At 43.0% G+C, this 15,193-nt stretch overlaps 1 protein-coding gene across 3 annotated transcripts in view; it reads left to right on the plus strand.

Moving 5' to 3' along the window:
- MESK2 (misexpression suppressor of KSR 2) overlaps positions 1 to 15,193 on the plus strand; it is a 47,557-nt gene that overhangs the window by 16,551 nt on the left and 15,813 nt on the right. The window contains exons 1-8 of one of the 3 annotated variants that reach the window (XM_084590103.1): positions 2,820 to 2,958; positions 8,801 to 8,900; positions 9,011 to 9,110; positions 9,941 to 10,061; positions 10,590 to 10,652; positions 10,736 to 10,796; positions 11,961 to 12,125; positions 12,771 to 12,874. In XM_084590103.1, coding sequence (XP_084446229.1) covers positions 8,805 to 8,900; positions 9,011 to 9,110; positions 9,941 to 10,061; positions 10,590 to 10,652; positions 10,736 to 10,796; positions 11,961 to 12,125; positions 12,771 to 12,874 — 710 coding nt within the window. In that variant the 5' untranslated portion in view covers positions 2,820 to 2,958; positions 8,801 to 8,804. Of the gene's footprint in view, positions 1 to 2,819; positions 2,959 to 3,357; positions 3,515 to 8,800; positions 8,901 to 9,010; positions 9,111 to 9,940; positions 10,062 to 10,589; positions 10,653 to 10,735; positions 10,797 to 11,960; positions 12,126 to 12,770; positions 12,875 to 15,193 lie in introns of those variants that run through there. The other 2 variants (XM_084590102.1, XM_084590104.1) reach the window with 2 other exon arrangements.

A 15,193-nucleotide genomic window follows, 5' to 3' on the forward strand; every position in this document is an offset into this window, starting at 1 on the left:
ACGTCATCCCGCCTCGACCAATTAGAGCCGCCGCAAAGGCGTGACACTTTTGCTGACGACAACGATGAGGAAATAAAGGCTTTCGCCTTAATATATTTTCACGGCTTTGTCCTTATGCCTGTCTGGCCAAGAAGGCCACTGCATACTCCGGTACGACGCTCGTCGGTGTTAGTAGTTCTGGGCAAACGCAACTTTTCTGAAGCTGAAATCATTGTAGATCTCAATAGTAGTTCTTCTCCCGGCAGAAAATTCACTCTTCTATGCAGGCGCGGTCGGTGTCCATGAAAACTAGGCGTGGCTATACCCCCGAGATAGCAAGTTGTCAGTGAGTGTTTATGGCGGCTCGAAGATGCATACATTCCAAGCCATCGATCTGAACGGTCCACTGGAACTACTTTTGTAGTCCGCAGTGCGACGAGTCGCTGTGGTGTTCACTTCTACTGGCTGAGGCGCTGATAACTGAGGATACGTGCTACGCTTTGAGTGCGTTTGTCGCACGGGTGACCGACACTGCTGGCACCACGGAGGCAGTGGAGGTAGCCCCAACTCCTTCAAGCCATGCTGCGAAGGTGTTGACCTGTATGCATGTAGATTAAGGTATTGCTCCGGTGGTGCTACGCATGCCGTAGTGTCGGCAGCAGCCTGATAACCGCGTTCAAGAGTGGCCGACGCAGAGCATTGCCCCGGGAGAACTGCCGATAAGAGAGCGCAAGTTGCGAGATGAAAGGCGTATTGCACTGTGCTCGATTCATTCATTCGGGAGGGAACGTCGCAATTCGCTGAGCCAGCAATGCCATTACAATGCAGCATGCTGGCGGATGGCCTCCGTGGCTCGCGTCAAGCTATTTCCACTTGCCGCAGTGCATTCCTGAACCGTGTTCAGTGGCGACGAATCTCTGCCAGAGACGCTTGGCTGCTATTTGAACACCCTGCAACGCTCACTTCTTGCTGGATGAAGGCAGCAAGAGGCGGGGTAGTCTTTCTGAGCATGATGCTGGTTGATGTTACAGGCAGCAGAATTTGGCCTGAGCTCTTTCTGCATTGCCACACCAGGATGCCCTTGCAATACTTGGCAGGGACGTTTTACACACACACACACACACACACACACACACACACACACACACACACACACACACACACACACACACACACACACACACACACATGGTGGGTGACGCAGTCAGATATATATATATATATATATATATATATATATATATATATATATATATATATATATATATATATATATATATATATATCTGACTGTTTGAAACGCCGTTACACCAATCAGATGACTCGCGGTCAGGGAGACAGCGAGGCTTTCGATAACGACGCGAACTCGGATCTGCGAACTCCAAGCTGTGCTTTTATATTACTCTCTGCATGATCTTTATCTTCTCCCATTTTTCATGCCGCGGAAAGTACTCCAGAGGGCCATGTTGGTCGTTCCTGAGCCCAAATGACCGCACCAGTCGTCCCACTTCTTATGAGACAGCTGCTTTTAAAACATAACGACGTGCATGCTTCAGCTCTGTTGACGAGATTTTGCGTGGGTGGTGACATCGTCCATGAACACTAGAGCCGTCCACGATACAATCATGGGTGGCTCGCGGACAATTTTGTGGCTCTGGAGTGAAGGTTAGGCAGGAAAGCGAAGGTGACTGGCTTTTGCCCCTGTCACAAGGGGAGGATGGGCTACCTCATTCAACACCCCCTTCACCCCACTGCACCCCTACAACCGAAAAATACACGCCACGGCACAAGAAATGGCCGTCGCACTGTTCGCATTTATTTTTGTTGCGCAGTATGGGTTGGCCACATGTGAATTGAGCTTTTTTTCTGTTTTCATGCTTTTGATGGTCACATTTTCGCTGTTTAAGAGTAAATATTGCAACCTAGCTCTTCTGAGGGAGCCGTCTAGACTTCCGTAGCAGGGTGTCTTCAAGACAGTTCGAAACCTGCAAACACCCAGCGTAGCTGAAGACTGAACAATCCTTTCTACGACAGCATCCAGACGTCTTGACGCCTCGTAGATAAGTATCAAGCAACGTCCTGTAGATGTCTTTTGTTGACCAAAATATCTATGCTCTTTAAAAACTGACGTTTCATGGTATGTAAAATATATTCTGTGCTCAGCGGGCCGTCCCCACAGCTTTACAATGGAATAAAAAGTGGGGCAGGAGAATCTACGAGGCATGAAATTCAATGTTATCGTCGTCCGGCGAAAAGTGGCTCCTGTCACGAGGGTCAGGACTTCGATGTAAGCTTTTCACGTCCAATTTGTGCCCAATGATCCCCTCTCCGTGTTCTTTTCGTACGGCCGCACTTTTGGCTGGCGCCGCCGAACGGTGCCAGACAAATCGATACGCACTGGCCCGGCCGTACTCTGCTGAGCGCGCGACAGTGACGCGCTCGTCGCAACTTTCGCCGCGCCACTGTGCGGTCTTGTACAGCTAAGTCGCGTTTTTATTGCGTCACCCACCATTGTGACTGATTTTAAACGGTAATGGCTAGTAGAAGTTGTGCGCCATAATGGGCGTTGCGCATTAAGCGACTCTCCCAGCTTTGAGTCAGTCCGGAGGCCGGCTTTCCGTGTCACGTACCCTCCGCGACATAAATCGATGAGTCTACTTGGACTCGTACACGGAGAGAGAGGCGGTCATGCATGAGGAGCACGAAGAGACAGTTGGAGAGGAGGAGGCGGCGGCGGTTCTTTTATTTTTAGGCGGTCGACGATGTACGTGTGCGGGAGAAACGCGCACGTGGTGTCTCCGTTTGTTGTGCCACGTGACCAAGCGCAGCCAATAGCGTGCGAGAAGGAACCCCGCCCTTTAAAGAAAGCACAAAGGCGTCAGAGCAGCATAACACAAGGTGAACGCGGAGCTAGCGAGGTGCCTGGCTGCATTGCGAGTGATCTGCACGTTGTGATTTCCCATCTGCCGTGCCCTCCAGGTAAGTCGTTGGTTCTCGGACATGCCGCCGATTTCGCCCGCGCGGAGCGCCGGTCTCCTGCCCATGATCGCGACGTCGACGGGATACAGCGCCGGTTACGTTTACGCGCATAGACGCAGATGCTGGCCGGCTGGCTGGACGGCCGCGTAGTTCCAGGCCTAGGTGAGCTGTCATCGCGGTGGGAGGTGACTCTTTGAAAACCGGATTTTCAGGAAGTGTGAGTAGCCACTGGCGTCGAGTGAAACGGAGGCCGTCCTTTTCTCAGCGTGCGCCGCGGCCAAGCTTGTTGGCGGACGGCATTGTCTCTGTTCGGAGAGCTCCGGCGTGACTAGCTGCATTTCGCAGGAGGTGCGATCGCAGTCAGCGAAGAAAACTAAGTTGTGCTGCACGTGCTTGATTCGATCTGTGTTCTCCTTCGTGGCTGACTTGGACGATCTGAACCGACGATGGATGCTGCCCTGTCCAAACTGGCGAAAAAGGATGTTCCCTATGCGAAAATGATTCCTGTGCAAAAGGATAGCGACAAGAGCGAGTTTGTGGAAGCTCAGGACGAGAGGTGGGTGACCTCTCGAAAATGGCCACTATACTTTCTGGCAAGCAGGTTTGGGCCTGGCGTACGGCTGCGGCCTGCTTTCTCTTCCTAGCGTGAGCAGGTTCTCGCTGATCCGGCGTCTTGAGCGCAGAACGCTCTGGCCGTAAGAAGCCTTTCTCGGTCGCGTGAGCATTACCATTCTCGGCAAAATTCTGAAACTTTCTAGATGGGCTTTTTTGGCTCCAAATGATTGATCGAACAGCGCGGTGTGCAGGTTGAACATTAAGAGCGTGCAACTTTATTATCTTTATGAAGTTATCGGAGATTGATTGCTCGCAAAGGCGACGTTTTACTACGCCAGGAACGATAAAGTAGTATCATGCTTGACCTTTTTGACCATTTCGAGTGGCGTACGTGCCCGTTGCTGCTAGCACCTTGAATTTGTCGAATATTGAGGTCAGTGATAGGATAAGAAAACACCCCGACGTAGGGAGCACGGTGATGCAATCGAAAAGGCAAAGTCTCTGGTTGTAAAACCAGTAGTATGCCAAAGTTTAGATGTGCTACGCTTGAGCAAAGGCCATGCCTTAGCTGACAAGGGCATGTTTCTTGCTAAAATGTGGCACTGCAAACGATTTGATCTTTGGTGGTACCATGGGGTCGATCGATGGGGTCTCGTTTATGTAACACTGACTTGTAGTGTATGTGATGCGGCTTTTTTTTTTTTTTTTTTTTTTTTTGTGCCAGTGCAGATTCGATCGTCCCTTTCCTAATTAGCAGTCGACCTTGAGGAACCTGTCTGTCTGTTGAGCTGTCCGGGTATTTTAAATGTTAAGTCGTGGATGTGACCTTCTCCCGTGTTTCAAGTTTTGTACGCCGTCTGAATTGATCACTCTTTCCTTGCTAGCCATAAGCAAGCAAACTGAAGCAGTCTGATGGCACCCAGTGTTGTATGCGTCCCTAATAGGGGTCGAGTTTGAGCTTGCGGTAGTATTTTCTCGCGTCGAAGCACCGTTAATTTGACAAAGCAGGCGGCATTTTTTTTGCCAGGATGATATAGTCCTTAGACTATATCCTCGATTGTAAAACGTAATAATGTACTGGCATAGCATTAGATGTGCATTAGTGGAGCAACCACGACGCTAAGCATCAAGCTCATCCTTTGTATAGTATGCCTTTCAGCATGCTCACATTTTGAAGAACTACTGTCTGTACCAGAATGTATATTTTCTTTTGCTAGTGAACCTGGAAGAAAAAAAAAAATGAATTTTCTCATGGCCTTTGTATGCAGCTTAGAATTGGAAGACTCCACTTGCGTCTGTAGCCTCTACTTCAGGCTTTTCAATTGCAGGCTTTGAGAAAAGTCAATTTTTTTTACTGCTTATGAGGTTCACTGACAATTAGCTCAGTAAGAGCATGTGTAAATACAGCCTTACATTTCTGTCATTCTCCATTTTTTATATGGAGTTCACAGTCACTCTATAATAAACATCTCCCCATTAATTCTAAGACGTTGCTGGTGGGGACCATGGCTTAGTTCAGTTTTTCTAATTGGTGTGTGGTAGTGCAGCTTTGTAGATAGTTTGCTTCTCAGTGGTTATGGCTGCTTGAGGATACTACATGCACACTGAAGGCTGTGATATGGTGCACCTACGTACTAGTTGAAAAGGAATGTAAAGAAAAAGGGCTTTGCATTGCATCAAGGCCACCTTCACTTCATTAGGCTTCTTCTGTTAAATGTTCATTCAATTCCAGCAGAGTGCCTACTTTGTCCTGGTTTTGTAATTAGCTGTGGTAGCCTGTACAAAACAGATCATGCTTATGGAAGGTCACTTATAAAAAATCTCCAGGTCACGAGTTCCATTGAAGGACAGTTTTACATTTGCTCATATTGGCTGTTCCCTGTGATCCTTGTTAGTTTGTGTGTGCTGCCTGGTGAATGTTGTTAGGCCTGAAAAAGCTTTCCTTGCTGCAAAATTGTGGTCTGAATTGATATAATATGATTCTGCAATCGCTTCCTTGCCATCTTGAATTTCCCACCCTTCACTATGCCCCAAGTTCACTGTTCATCATTGGCATAAGCCTGGAGCATAGTGTTCATTTGCAAAGGGAGGGAAATTCAAAATGAAAGTTATTCGAAGAGGAACCGGTTATATATATATATTCTGGTTTATGGGGTTTAATGTTCCAAAGCAGTATCGGTTATGAGGGATGCCATAGCGGATGGTGCCGGAAAATTCAACCACCTGGGATTCTTTGACATACACTGACATGGCACAGTACATGGGTGGCTTGCTTTTCACCTCCTTCAAAAAGTAGCCGCTATGGCCAGGATTCAACCCATGTCCTCCTAGGGTTCAGCAGTCGAGTGCCCTAACCACTCGGAAGTCATGAATGGTTGCTTCAGTAGGCTGTCATATTTCTTGTTAGGCTTAGTTCACTGCTTTGGTAGTATAATATCATAATAATAATTATAAATCCTCTGCCACTCTGGTTGTTACCTTGTGAGTTCAAGATTCCACTTCTTTAGAGTTCAAGCTTCCACTTCTTTAGAACTTTAGCATTTTCTTTGAAAGTAATGTGGCCAGGATGGCAAAAAACAGTTTAGATTTGCTGGTTGCAACCTGCATGCATTTTGTGGTGCAGGTGCTTGGTGGAATTAATTTGTTTTCTGAAGAAGCTGTGAGATTTGTAAGGTGTTCTTTTCTTAAAAAAAAAAAACAAAAAAAAAAAAACAACAGTGTCAGTTTGTGGCACAGCAGCATCATAGGGCAGCATTTTGGACACAATTTTCTCACTTGTTGCTTGCTTTGTAGGTCCTAATTTTCTCTTGTTTACAAAAAATGCTTTCACTTCGTATGCACTTTTTTGTAATAGGGACTAGGTGAGGCGATGTAGTCTCTTGAAAACTGACCCCACTGGGACATCCCCGTATTCTTTGCCCTTCTTTCTTTTCCTGCTAGCGCTTTTCTTTACCCCTCTTGCTTCTCCCACGGATATTGCTCAATATAGATGGCAATGGTAAAACACTTCCTTGCTCAAAATAGATGGCAATGGTAAAACACTTCCCATTTGTAGTGTGGGGAAACACTCCAAGCAGAAGCTTGCTGGTCTATTAAAAGACATGCTATGTGTGACAGGGTGGGTTGTTCAAATAGATAGCATTTGCCATTGTGTGGGCAGGATTCTTTTAGAGTGCCTTCCATGTTTTTCTGAGGAAGCAGGTTAGATAGTGTACTGTGCTTGAAAGGTATACATACAGGGTAAGTTTTGTAAAATTCTTATTGTTAGTTTGATGTGAAGTTAGGGCTGTATAAGTTACTCGTAAAATGTGAATTATAGGTAAGGTAACATGCTGACTACTTCTTTGCCATTGCTATTTATTCATGCTGTCATAGGTTGAGTGCTCCAGTAAAAGGATTGGGTGTAGGACCTGTATTACAATTTTTTTCTTGGTGCATGTAATTCTGCATCTTGTTTATCAAGCTGGCCTCCTCTTGACAAGCATTCACTGCGATTAGCCTTTTGTGCATTCGGACATATTTACTTCATGGTGAAACTAATTGCTATGAAGAGATATTGCTTTCAATATATTTAGACATTTCTTCAGAATGATTGCCACCTAATTTGCATTTTTGTGTCTTTATTAAAATTTGCCATTTCCTGCAGTAAAATCATTGAGGGAGGCTTTCATGGGAAATCACAGTGCCACAGGTGTCATTTTACTGAAATTTGTTCAAACTTGTTTCACTCTTTTAGTTGCTGGGGCACTGCCTAGGTGCTTTCATAATGGTCCTTCGCTAGCAAAAAAAAAAAACAACATATATGAATAAAGCTTTCATAAATGTTAAGTCAGCTTCACCTCTATGCTGCAATCCCCTCTAATGGTGGAACAGCAATGTATTGAAACATTATATTATGGCCATAATTCATATCATTTATGCATCAGAACATATTTGCATACTTGCTCTATTACCACTACATGCATCTGTGTAGAAGCAACATGCGATTTCAGGTCTATATCGCCATTTTTCTGGCAGCCACTGACGCCATGTTTGGGGAAAGAAGCAGCGTGGGAAAGCCTACTTAACGATTTTTGCAAGGGGTCCATATAATTGTCTTGTAAATAGGGCCATGTAAAAGAAACTGACACGCCCATGAAAGCGTGAATGACCGCAAAACCAATTTCAGCAGTTTATATATAATTTCTGAATGTAGCATTCTCAAGGCAGACCATGCCCTCATTTTCTTGATATTGCTCTTCAGCCATTTTTATATGTGCTTTGGTCATGTGAGACATGAAAAAAAAAAAAACTGAATGATTGTTGACACACTGTTCCTTGCAATGCTGAAGATATTGTGCTTTAAGAGCTTAAATTCCAGCAAACAATATATCAGTGATTATACAGTCGTTTTTCCTTGCTTCACATGACCTAAACACATCTTAAATGTGGTGTCTCTCTTAGCCCGAGTTGCTTTGGGACGTTAAATCCCACAAACCAACCAACCACTTCTTACTTGTCACAGCCGTCATTTGATTCTTAAAACCAGAATAGCATCATCAAGAAAGTCAGCTGTCAATAATTTGGGGGTTAGAAGGGTATATTATAGGGGATATTTGTGTGTAACAATTTCTAATGCACCATTCGAATGAAGAAAATACTCAAGCAAGAATTTGGTGCCTGTACACCTTTAAACTGACCATATATAAAACTTTTCATTGATTTTTCTTTTTCTTCACTTATGAAGTTCATTTTTCCAAGTTTAAAGGGAAATAATGATGTGTTTACTATGCCCCTTTGTTCTGGGCACTAATCTTTTTTGTGTGATGAGCTAAAAGTGTTTTTTTTTTTTTTCTTCAGGCTATATGCATTTGTAAACTTTGCATGCTTCTATTAGTGCTGAAAAGTATTAAAATTTTGAAGAGAAGGAAATGTTTTAGTAACCGCCTGTTGTTTGGCAGTACATACAGTATATAGTCGTTTTACATACATATATTTTTATGCATATTTTACATCTCTCGTAGAATTACTGATATTCATCAATGTGGCCTGCATTGTATTGAACAAATGGGAATTAGTATCTATTATCTATGGATGTAACTTGCTCCACAAATAAATAAACTAACTATTGCAAAACAATAATCTGTGCCATGGATGATAATTAATGCAGCTGTCTTCTGTCTGTCTGTAACAAATTTCGTTGTTTGACAAAGGGCATTTTCTCACACCTTGTGTGTGTGTGCCATGTGAAATTATTATGCAGTATGATTTTCTGCATCTTTTTCTAAAACATGTCATGAATGTGCAGGGGAATGCCTACGGACACGATGGACGATATCGAGCTTAAGAATGTTGAGCTGCAGTACCCTCTGATGAGATCTCTCTCCAGGAGTGACTCGTACACCCAGGTGAAATGCTTTGCCTTTATTTTAATGGTGGGCTTTACCTGCTGTTAACCGGTGGTAGGGTGAAGATTTAATGCTTGATTTTTTTGCCATCCATTCACCTTCCGTTTCAGGAGGACCGTATTGAAACGGACTTTGGGACCATGGTGGTTGCTGTTCAAGGGGACCGCAACAAGCCAGCTGTTTTCACGTACCATGACATTGGATTGAACCGTGAGTGCCATTGCTATTCTTGTGAACTTAATTCTTGGCTGGATTGACTACGCTCATTATGAGAGCTAATATTCCATAGTAACACGGCCCCCTGGAGAGCAAACAGCCACAAGGCTAGGCAAATAACTTCACCTGGTCATGTAATGACCTTAAGGTTTGTGTGCTTCTTTCTGTGTTGTAAATCTCTTAATTTGTTTTGCCCTTGCTTTGCTTTCTTGTTTGGTCTTTTCTTTGTATTTTTCCCCTCTTGTCTTTTCTGATGTAGTAGTTGTATTCGTATGTCCGCAGTCACCTTCATTAGAACATTGCTGACAGTCTGCACTAGCCCTTTTTGCTGCTATTTCTTCTTTGTTACATATTGTTCCTCCTTAACTGTAATAGATCGTAACAACTTGCTGTGTTTTCATTTCTTGTTTTATGTGCACTCTGTGGTTTGGAGATCAGAGGAAAGTCTAGCCAATTGTCACTGTTTTCTAAGACGACTAGGTAGCATCATCTGCATACACCTGCCAGTCACCTAGCGTGATGTGTTGTAAGAAACCTCAATTCAGAAATCAAAATTGAAGCTGCATAATGAAACAACTCGCTCATTGGAAGCACAATTTGTGCACAGGATTGGCGTGATAGCATTTTTATTACTCTAAGAAAAATTCTGTACCATTGATGTTTCTGCTCTGTCAGCTATCGATATGACCTTGGCTTACACTTAATGCTACTCTGCCTTTGAGTAATTGAATATTGTTGAAGTATTTCCTGTTCTGGAGTTGTGCTGCATGTACATATATATTTTTTTTTAATGAGGACTAATACTCTATTTTATTCCTTTACAGATGTTTCAAACTTCCAAGCATTCTTCAATTACACTGATGTTCGAGATATGATGCAGAACTTTTGCGTCTACCATATTAATGCACCTGGCCAGGAGGAAGGGGCAGCACCGCTTCCTGAGGGGTATGAAATCTTGGATCTTGTCAACTCTAATTGTTGTCCCAGTCTCAAATGTGTTTTGTCTCATCTATGCCAAGTGTGGCATTTTGTTTTGTTTACTAGGTATAGCTAACTGTTGCTTGGCCAGTGTGCATTTTAATCAGTTTTCTGTTTCGTGTGCAAATTGTTTGCTCATATGCGAGTGCAAGAACAGTGGAGGAAAAGGCAAGATCATCGAATGAAACTTCTTTAAAAAGCTGCCAAGGCTAGCGTGTGTGCTGTTGTCTCTCCTTCTGTGTGTGCGTGTTTTTTGTGTGCTGTGTAGAAGCTGGCTAGAGTGGAAAATTGTGATCAATAGGCTTTTTAAAAGAACTTCTTCGTCAACCTGCTTATTCACTATAACTGGTAGGAGCTTTGCCTTTATACATTTTTGCTCATTATGCTCTCTGTTTAGCTTGTTGTGTACATACCATGTCTGCTTGGTTGGTGTACGTGCTGAGTGTTGTTAAACATCCAAACTTCTTCTTCTTTTTTTTTTTTTTTTTTTGTCAGGTATGCCTACCCATCCATGGAGACTCTTTCTGATATGCTGTTGCTGGTGATGAAGTTCTACAAGTATGTTTTTCAATCCAGATGCCTAAATTTTTAAAGGTGTTTGCGTGCTTTGCCTCATTCGATTATTTGGTCTTTGTTTACAGGATCAAACACTTTATTGGATTTGGTGTTGGAGCTGGTGCTTACATCCTGGCCAAATTTGCTGTAAGCGCTTGTTTCTTGCATCACCCCCTTCCTTCTATTTTTTTGGATTGAAAGCTCTCTTTCATGACCAAAACTGCAAAAGCTGACCTATCTTCGAAGCCTGGCCTTGATTTAACCTTTTGAACCTAGCGTAGCAACGGCATGTGGATAAGCGTATAGTGTGAAACCAAAGTATAGTGTGGTGTCCCCATCTTTTGACGGGAACTTGAACCATGTAATTTCATCAATGCTGCATAATGGATTGCTTCCAAGCAAGGCCAAGCTAAACAGTTTTCACTTGACAGTTCAGATTAACCACTTTAAAACCGTACCATTAACGATCAACTCTTTATTAGAGATAGTACTGTCACGAAATTTAGTGCTGAAGTGAAGCTAGTTGTGGTTTCTGTGTAGTAAGATACAAATCAAGAGCATAGTGGCAGAGCCCTTTAAAAGGAATCCATATTTCTACGTTCGTAGCCAGCTTTACTTTCTTTTTTTCCCTACACGCCGCATGCATTCCCTCACGGCTTCAATGCTTACGTAAAGTTGGCTTATCCTCAGGGTTGATGAGCCTGGTGGTAAAGCCATTTAAAAAAAAAAAAAATGCCTCGTGGTCCTAGGTAGTGCGCATGAGGCAATGTCATTTCTTGGAATACGTCCTCGTGGCCAGGTGCACTTTAATATAATCAATTTTTATCAAAAATGTCTTGACTCTAAAGGGGAAAAAGTTTACAGTCTTCTATAGAAGACGAACTGGGACTTCGATTTCACTTTACTATATCGGAGTAGTTACTATATCTGATTTTAGTATAGCGGGGTTCTACTGTAAGGTGCACATTAGGCGTTTAATTTAGACAGGGAATTTTTGTGGCCACATTTTCCTAGTGTTTAACAAGGCTTAGTTTTCAGCTGGCTGGCCTATCATGGCATGATGCTGGTTGAACAAGACTGACACTCATACTTAGAAAGCCTTAGCTAAAGCTTATTTATGCATCAGAACAGCAAATCAACAGAGCAACGGGCGAAAGTTTGCATTAACTATGCTTACATTGGGGATAGCTGGTTTATTTGTTCTAGCTATGCTCAGTGCATTGTTCTGCAGCGACCTAGACGCTAAACTGCTCTTTTTGAAATGTAGCCAGGCTGGGTGACAATTGCACGGTGACGTGTACTCTTGTACAGCTGGACCGCCCAGAACTTGTTGATGCCTTGTTCCTGATCAACTGCACTGCTACCAAGTCGAGCTGGACAGAATGGGGCTACCAGAAGCTGAATGCCATGCATCTCCGTAGCTCTGGCATGACTGCTTCCACATTGGACTACCTGATGTGGCATCACTTTGGCAAGGTTTGGAGATTCTAGCTTGACATAGACAATACTTGGATATTTTGCATGGTATGTTCAATTTAAACTTCTGAATGCATATTGGATTGGTTTGTCCACAAGACATGCTTGGCACTGGCCTCTTTGAACTGTGATTATTTATCACATGTCATTATTGCCGGGTATGCAGTGGTACTTGCAGAATTATAATAATAATCATATTGTAGATTGGCTTACTTTTTCTTCTTGCAGATAAGTAGACTGCTTTAACAATATCATTATTATTTTTATTTTTGGCAGCTGATTGTTTGAATCAGTTGAATTTAATTGTTGATATTAGTGCCAGTGTCTTTGAAAGCTTCAGTCTGTTAACTGTGGCAGTTTACCTTTATGAGCATGATTACTAATTTGAAAGTCATGTGGGGCTGTGTTGGGTTACTGCATAATTCTTTTATCTTTGTGGGCAGACTAAGGCATGTTTATTTTTTTTCCAGCACTCGTACATGATGTACATGCAGCTATAATAATATGGAGCGAAATTCGGTAATCAAATGCATCTTGTTTTATCTGCATTATAATGGAAGGAAGTGTCGTCTTCAGCCTTGTTGAATATTCTTGGGATAATAATCTTTTTATCATATTTTGACCTATGGCTGTGCCTCTTTGCAGCTGAATGAAGAACGCAACCATGACCTGGTGCAAGTCTTTCGCCAGTACTTTAACAAGACTATCAATGCCCAGAATCTGGGATTTTTCATTGATGCCTTCATTAAGTGAGTGCCGGACGCTTTGTTGCAGCTTCTTTTTTTAGTGTACAATTAGCTTCATTGTCTGTATTCTTACAATTTGTTCAGTTCTCATTCACTTAACTAACTACATGAGAACCTCGTTGATACATTCTCGGTTCATATGATTTCCTGTTTCATACGCTCAAAATCGTGGGCAGTAAAAATCTCCCATAGAGTTGCACTATTTTTCTCCCAGTTAGTATGTTCCCAGGTAACATGATTTCCTGGTTACTGTGTTCAAAACTTTGGCAAATTGTGGTCGTATAATGCGTTTGGTGATCAACCGGACATGTGCTAACGTGTGAGGGGGCCTAACCTGGGGGCTCGCGACATGAAAAACGATGACAGCAGTGCCCGCCTGCCATGGCTGCTTTCCTGCAATGCCTTGGTGTTAAGGGGTGAAGTACAAAGAAGTTCACCACACCAATTTACTAGGTACCCGTTCCCATGAAAACACAACTTCGTGAAAATAAACGTGGTGGTTTCTTTGCAGTGCCTTAAGGGCATAGGGGTGAACCATTTGATAACAACTATGCGCTTACATATGAGCGAACCGGGTCTGGGGAATGCAGCATGGGCCAAAACTCTATGACTATAAGTTACTGTGATGGCTTCGCCATGTGTCACAGGTGTAAGAGGGCAAAGCAGCCAAAGAAACGATCCCAGCTCATCATTGTGGTCTACAAATGGGATTTGTTAGTAAATCTCTTCCGCACTTAAAACAGTGCAAATATAAACCGAATTCTGTGAGACCTAAAAAAAAAAAAAGCTGTTCATATTTGATGTCAAGGAGTGCTAACCTATGCTTTTGTGTAGCGAAAGCGTCAATTCTAAATGCCTTTGTGCCTCATTCAATAGTAAAAATTTTCAAAATAAGGCAATTCGGATCATACGTTTTCTCGGATGACACATTTTCCCCCGCATGCTTTAATAAAAGTGGATTATTGAGGTTTTACTGTATTTAATATATGGGCTAGAAAAAGTTGAGGCAATTTTAGAGAGGGTGGGGGGGACATGACAGCTGCAAGTAAAAAATAAACTACATGTAGTAATTCTTGCCTGTTAATGCTAGTAAGTTGTAAGTGCCCTGAAAGGTTTAAACTCTAATAAATTTGCTGAGCGTGTGTGCATTGTCTTTTCGTGACGGTACACATAGAACAGAAAGTGCCTTTAGTGGTTGAAGCATTTTCTCAGGCTTGTTATTACAGTGAAACCTTACTAGAGTAAACTTGGATATAGTAAACTGAAACAGCGATCTTATTTTGCCTCCCACAGTTGAGTGCATTTCTTCGTTTACAGTAAAGACCACTTTAATAAAAATGGCTATAGTAAAGAGTGTCTGGCAGTGAAGTACTTCCTGTGGATTGATGACATTGTGGCTAACTTGCAGACTAGGACCATGAGGCCAACATTTGGAAGCAATTGGATGCCAAAAACGATAACTCTTTAGATGGCTTGCACACCTGGCTTGTGAGCTGGCAGGAGGAGCCAACATTTTAAAGACCTTGGAGCTGTGAGGCCAGGCTTGCAGTGCACCCAGAAAAAAGTACATTAGAACTCCTCTATAGTAAAATCTCTGGGAACGGCAAAAATCTTTACTATATCAGGGTCCCTACCATGTCAGTGTTGGTGATGACATGGTGATGACAGAAATGTGCGCGGTGGTCAAGCACTGGTAAACCCCACAGGCCGTGCCTCGTGTTTTGTGCTGCACAGTGCTGCAAATGTTTGGCTGTTTCTTCCCCTGCCTATTTCTAGTGCACTTATACTCTCCTTTTCTTTCTGAATGGACTGCACTGCCTTTTTTCTATGTTGGTGATCAGCTTTACTTTCTTTTTTTTCTATGCACTGCACGATTTCCCTCACAGCTTCGAGGCCTACGTAAAGTTGGCTTCTCCTGAGCGCTATTAAGCTTAGTGGTAAAGCCATAAAAAAAAAAAAGAACTGTTCTTTAAAAAAAGTAGAAAATTCCTTACTATCTTGGGTAACACGCGTGTGGCGATGTCATTTCGTGGGAAGTCGTTGCCGCGGCCAGACGAACTTTACTCTAACCGATTTTTACCAAACATGCTTTTACTATAAAGGGGGAAAAATGTACAGTCATCTATGGAAGGTGAACTGAGACCAGTTTCACTTCACTATATCAGAGTTCACTATAGCGGGTTTCTGCTGTAATGCTGGCTTCGAACATAGGTGAAAATCAGGACAATGTGAAAGTAGACAGTAGAAGTGCAATGAAGGGAAGGGAAAAAAAAGAGCAGAATGTTTGCAGCACAGGGCAGCACACGAAGCATGAGGCAGTGG

This window comes from Amblyomma maculatum, chromosome 1, assembly GCF_055883805.1.
Source record: "Amblyomma maculatum isolate TAMU_Amacu chromosome 1, ASM5588380v1, whole genome shotgun sequence".
NCBI classification, from domain to species: domain Eukaryota; kingdom Metazoa; phylum Arthropoda; class Arachnida; order Ixodida; family Ixodidae; genus Amblyomma; species Amblyomma maculatum.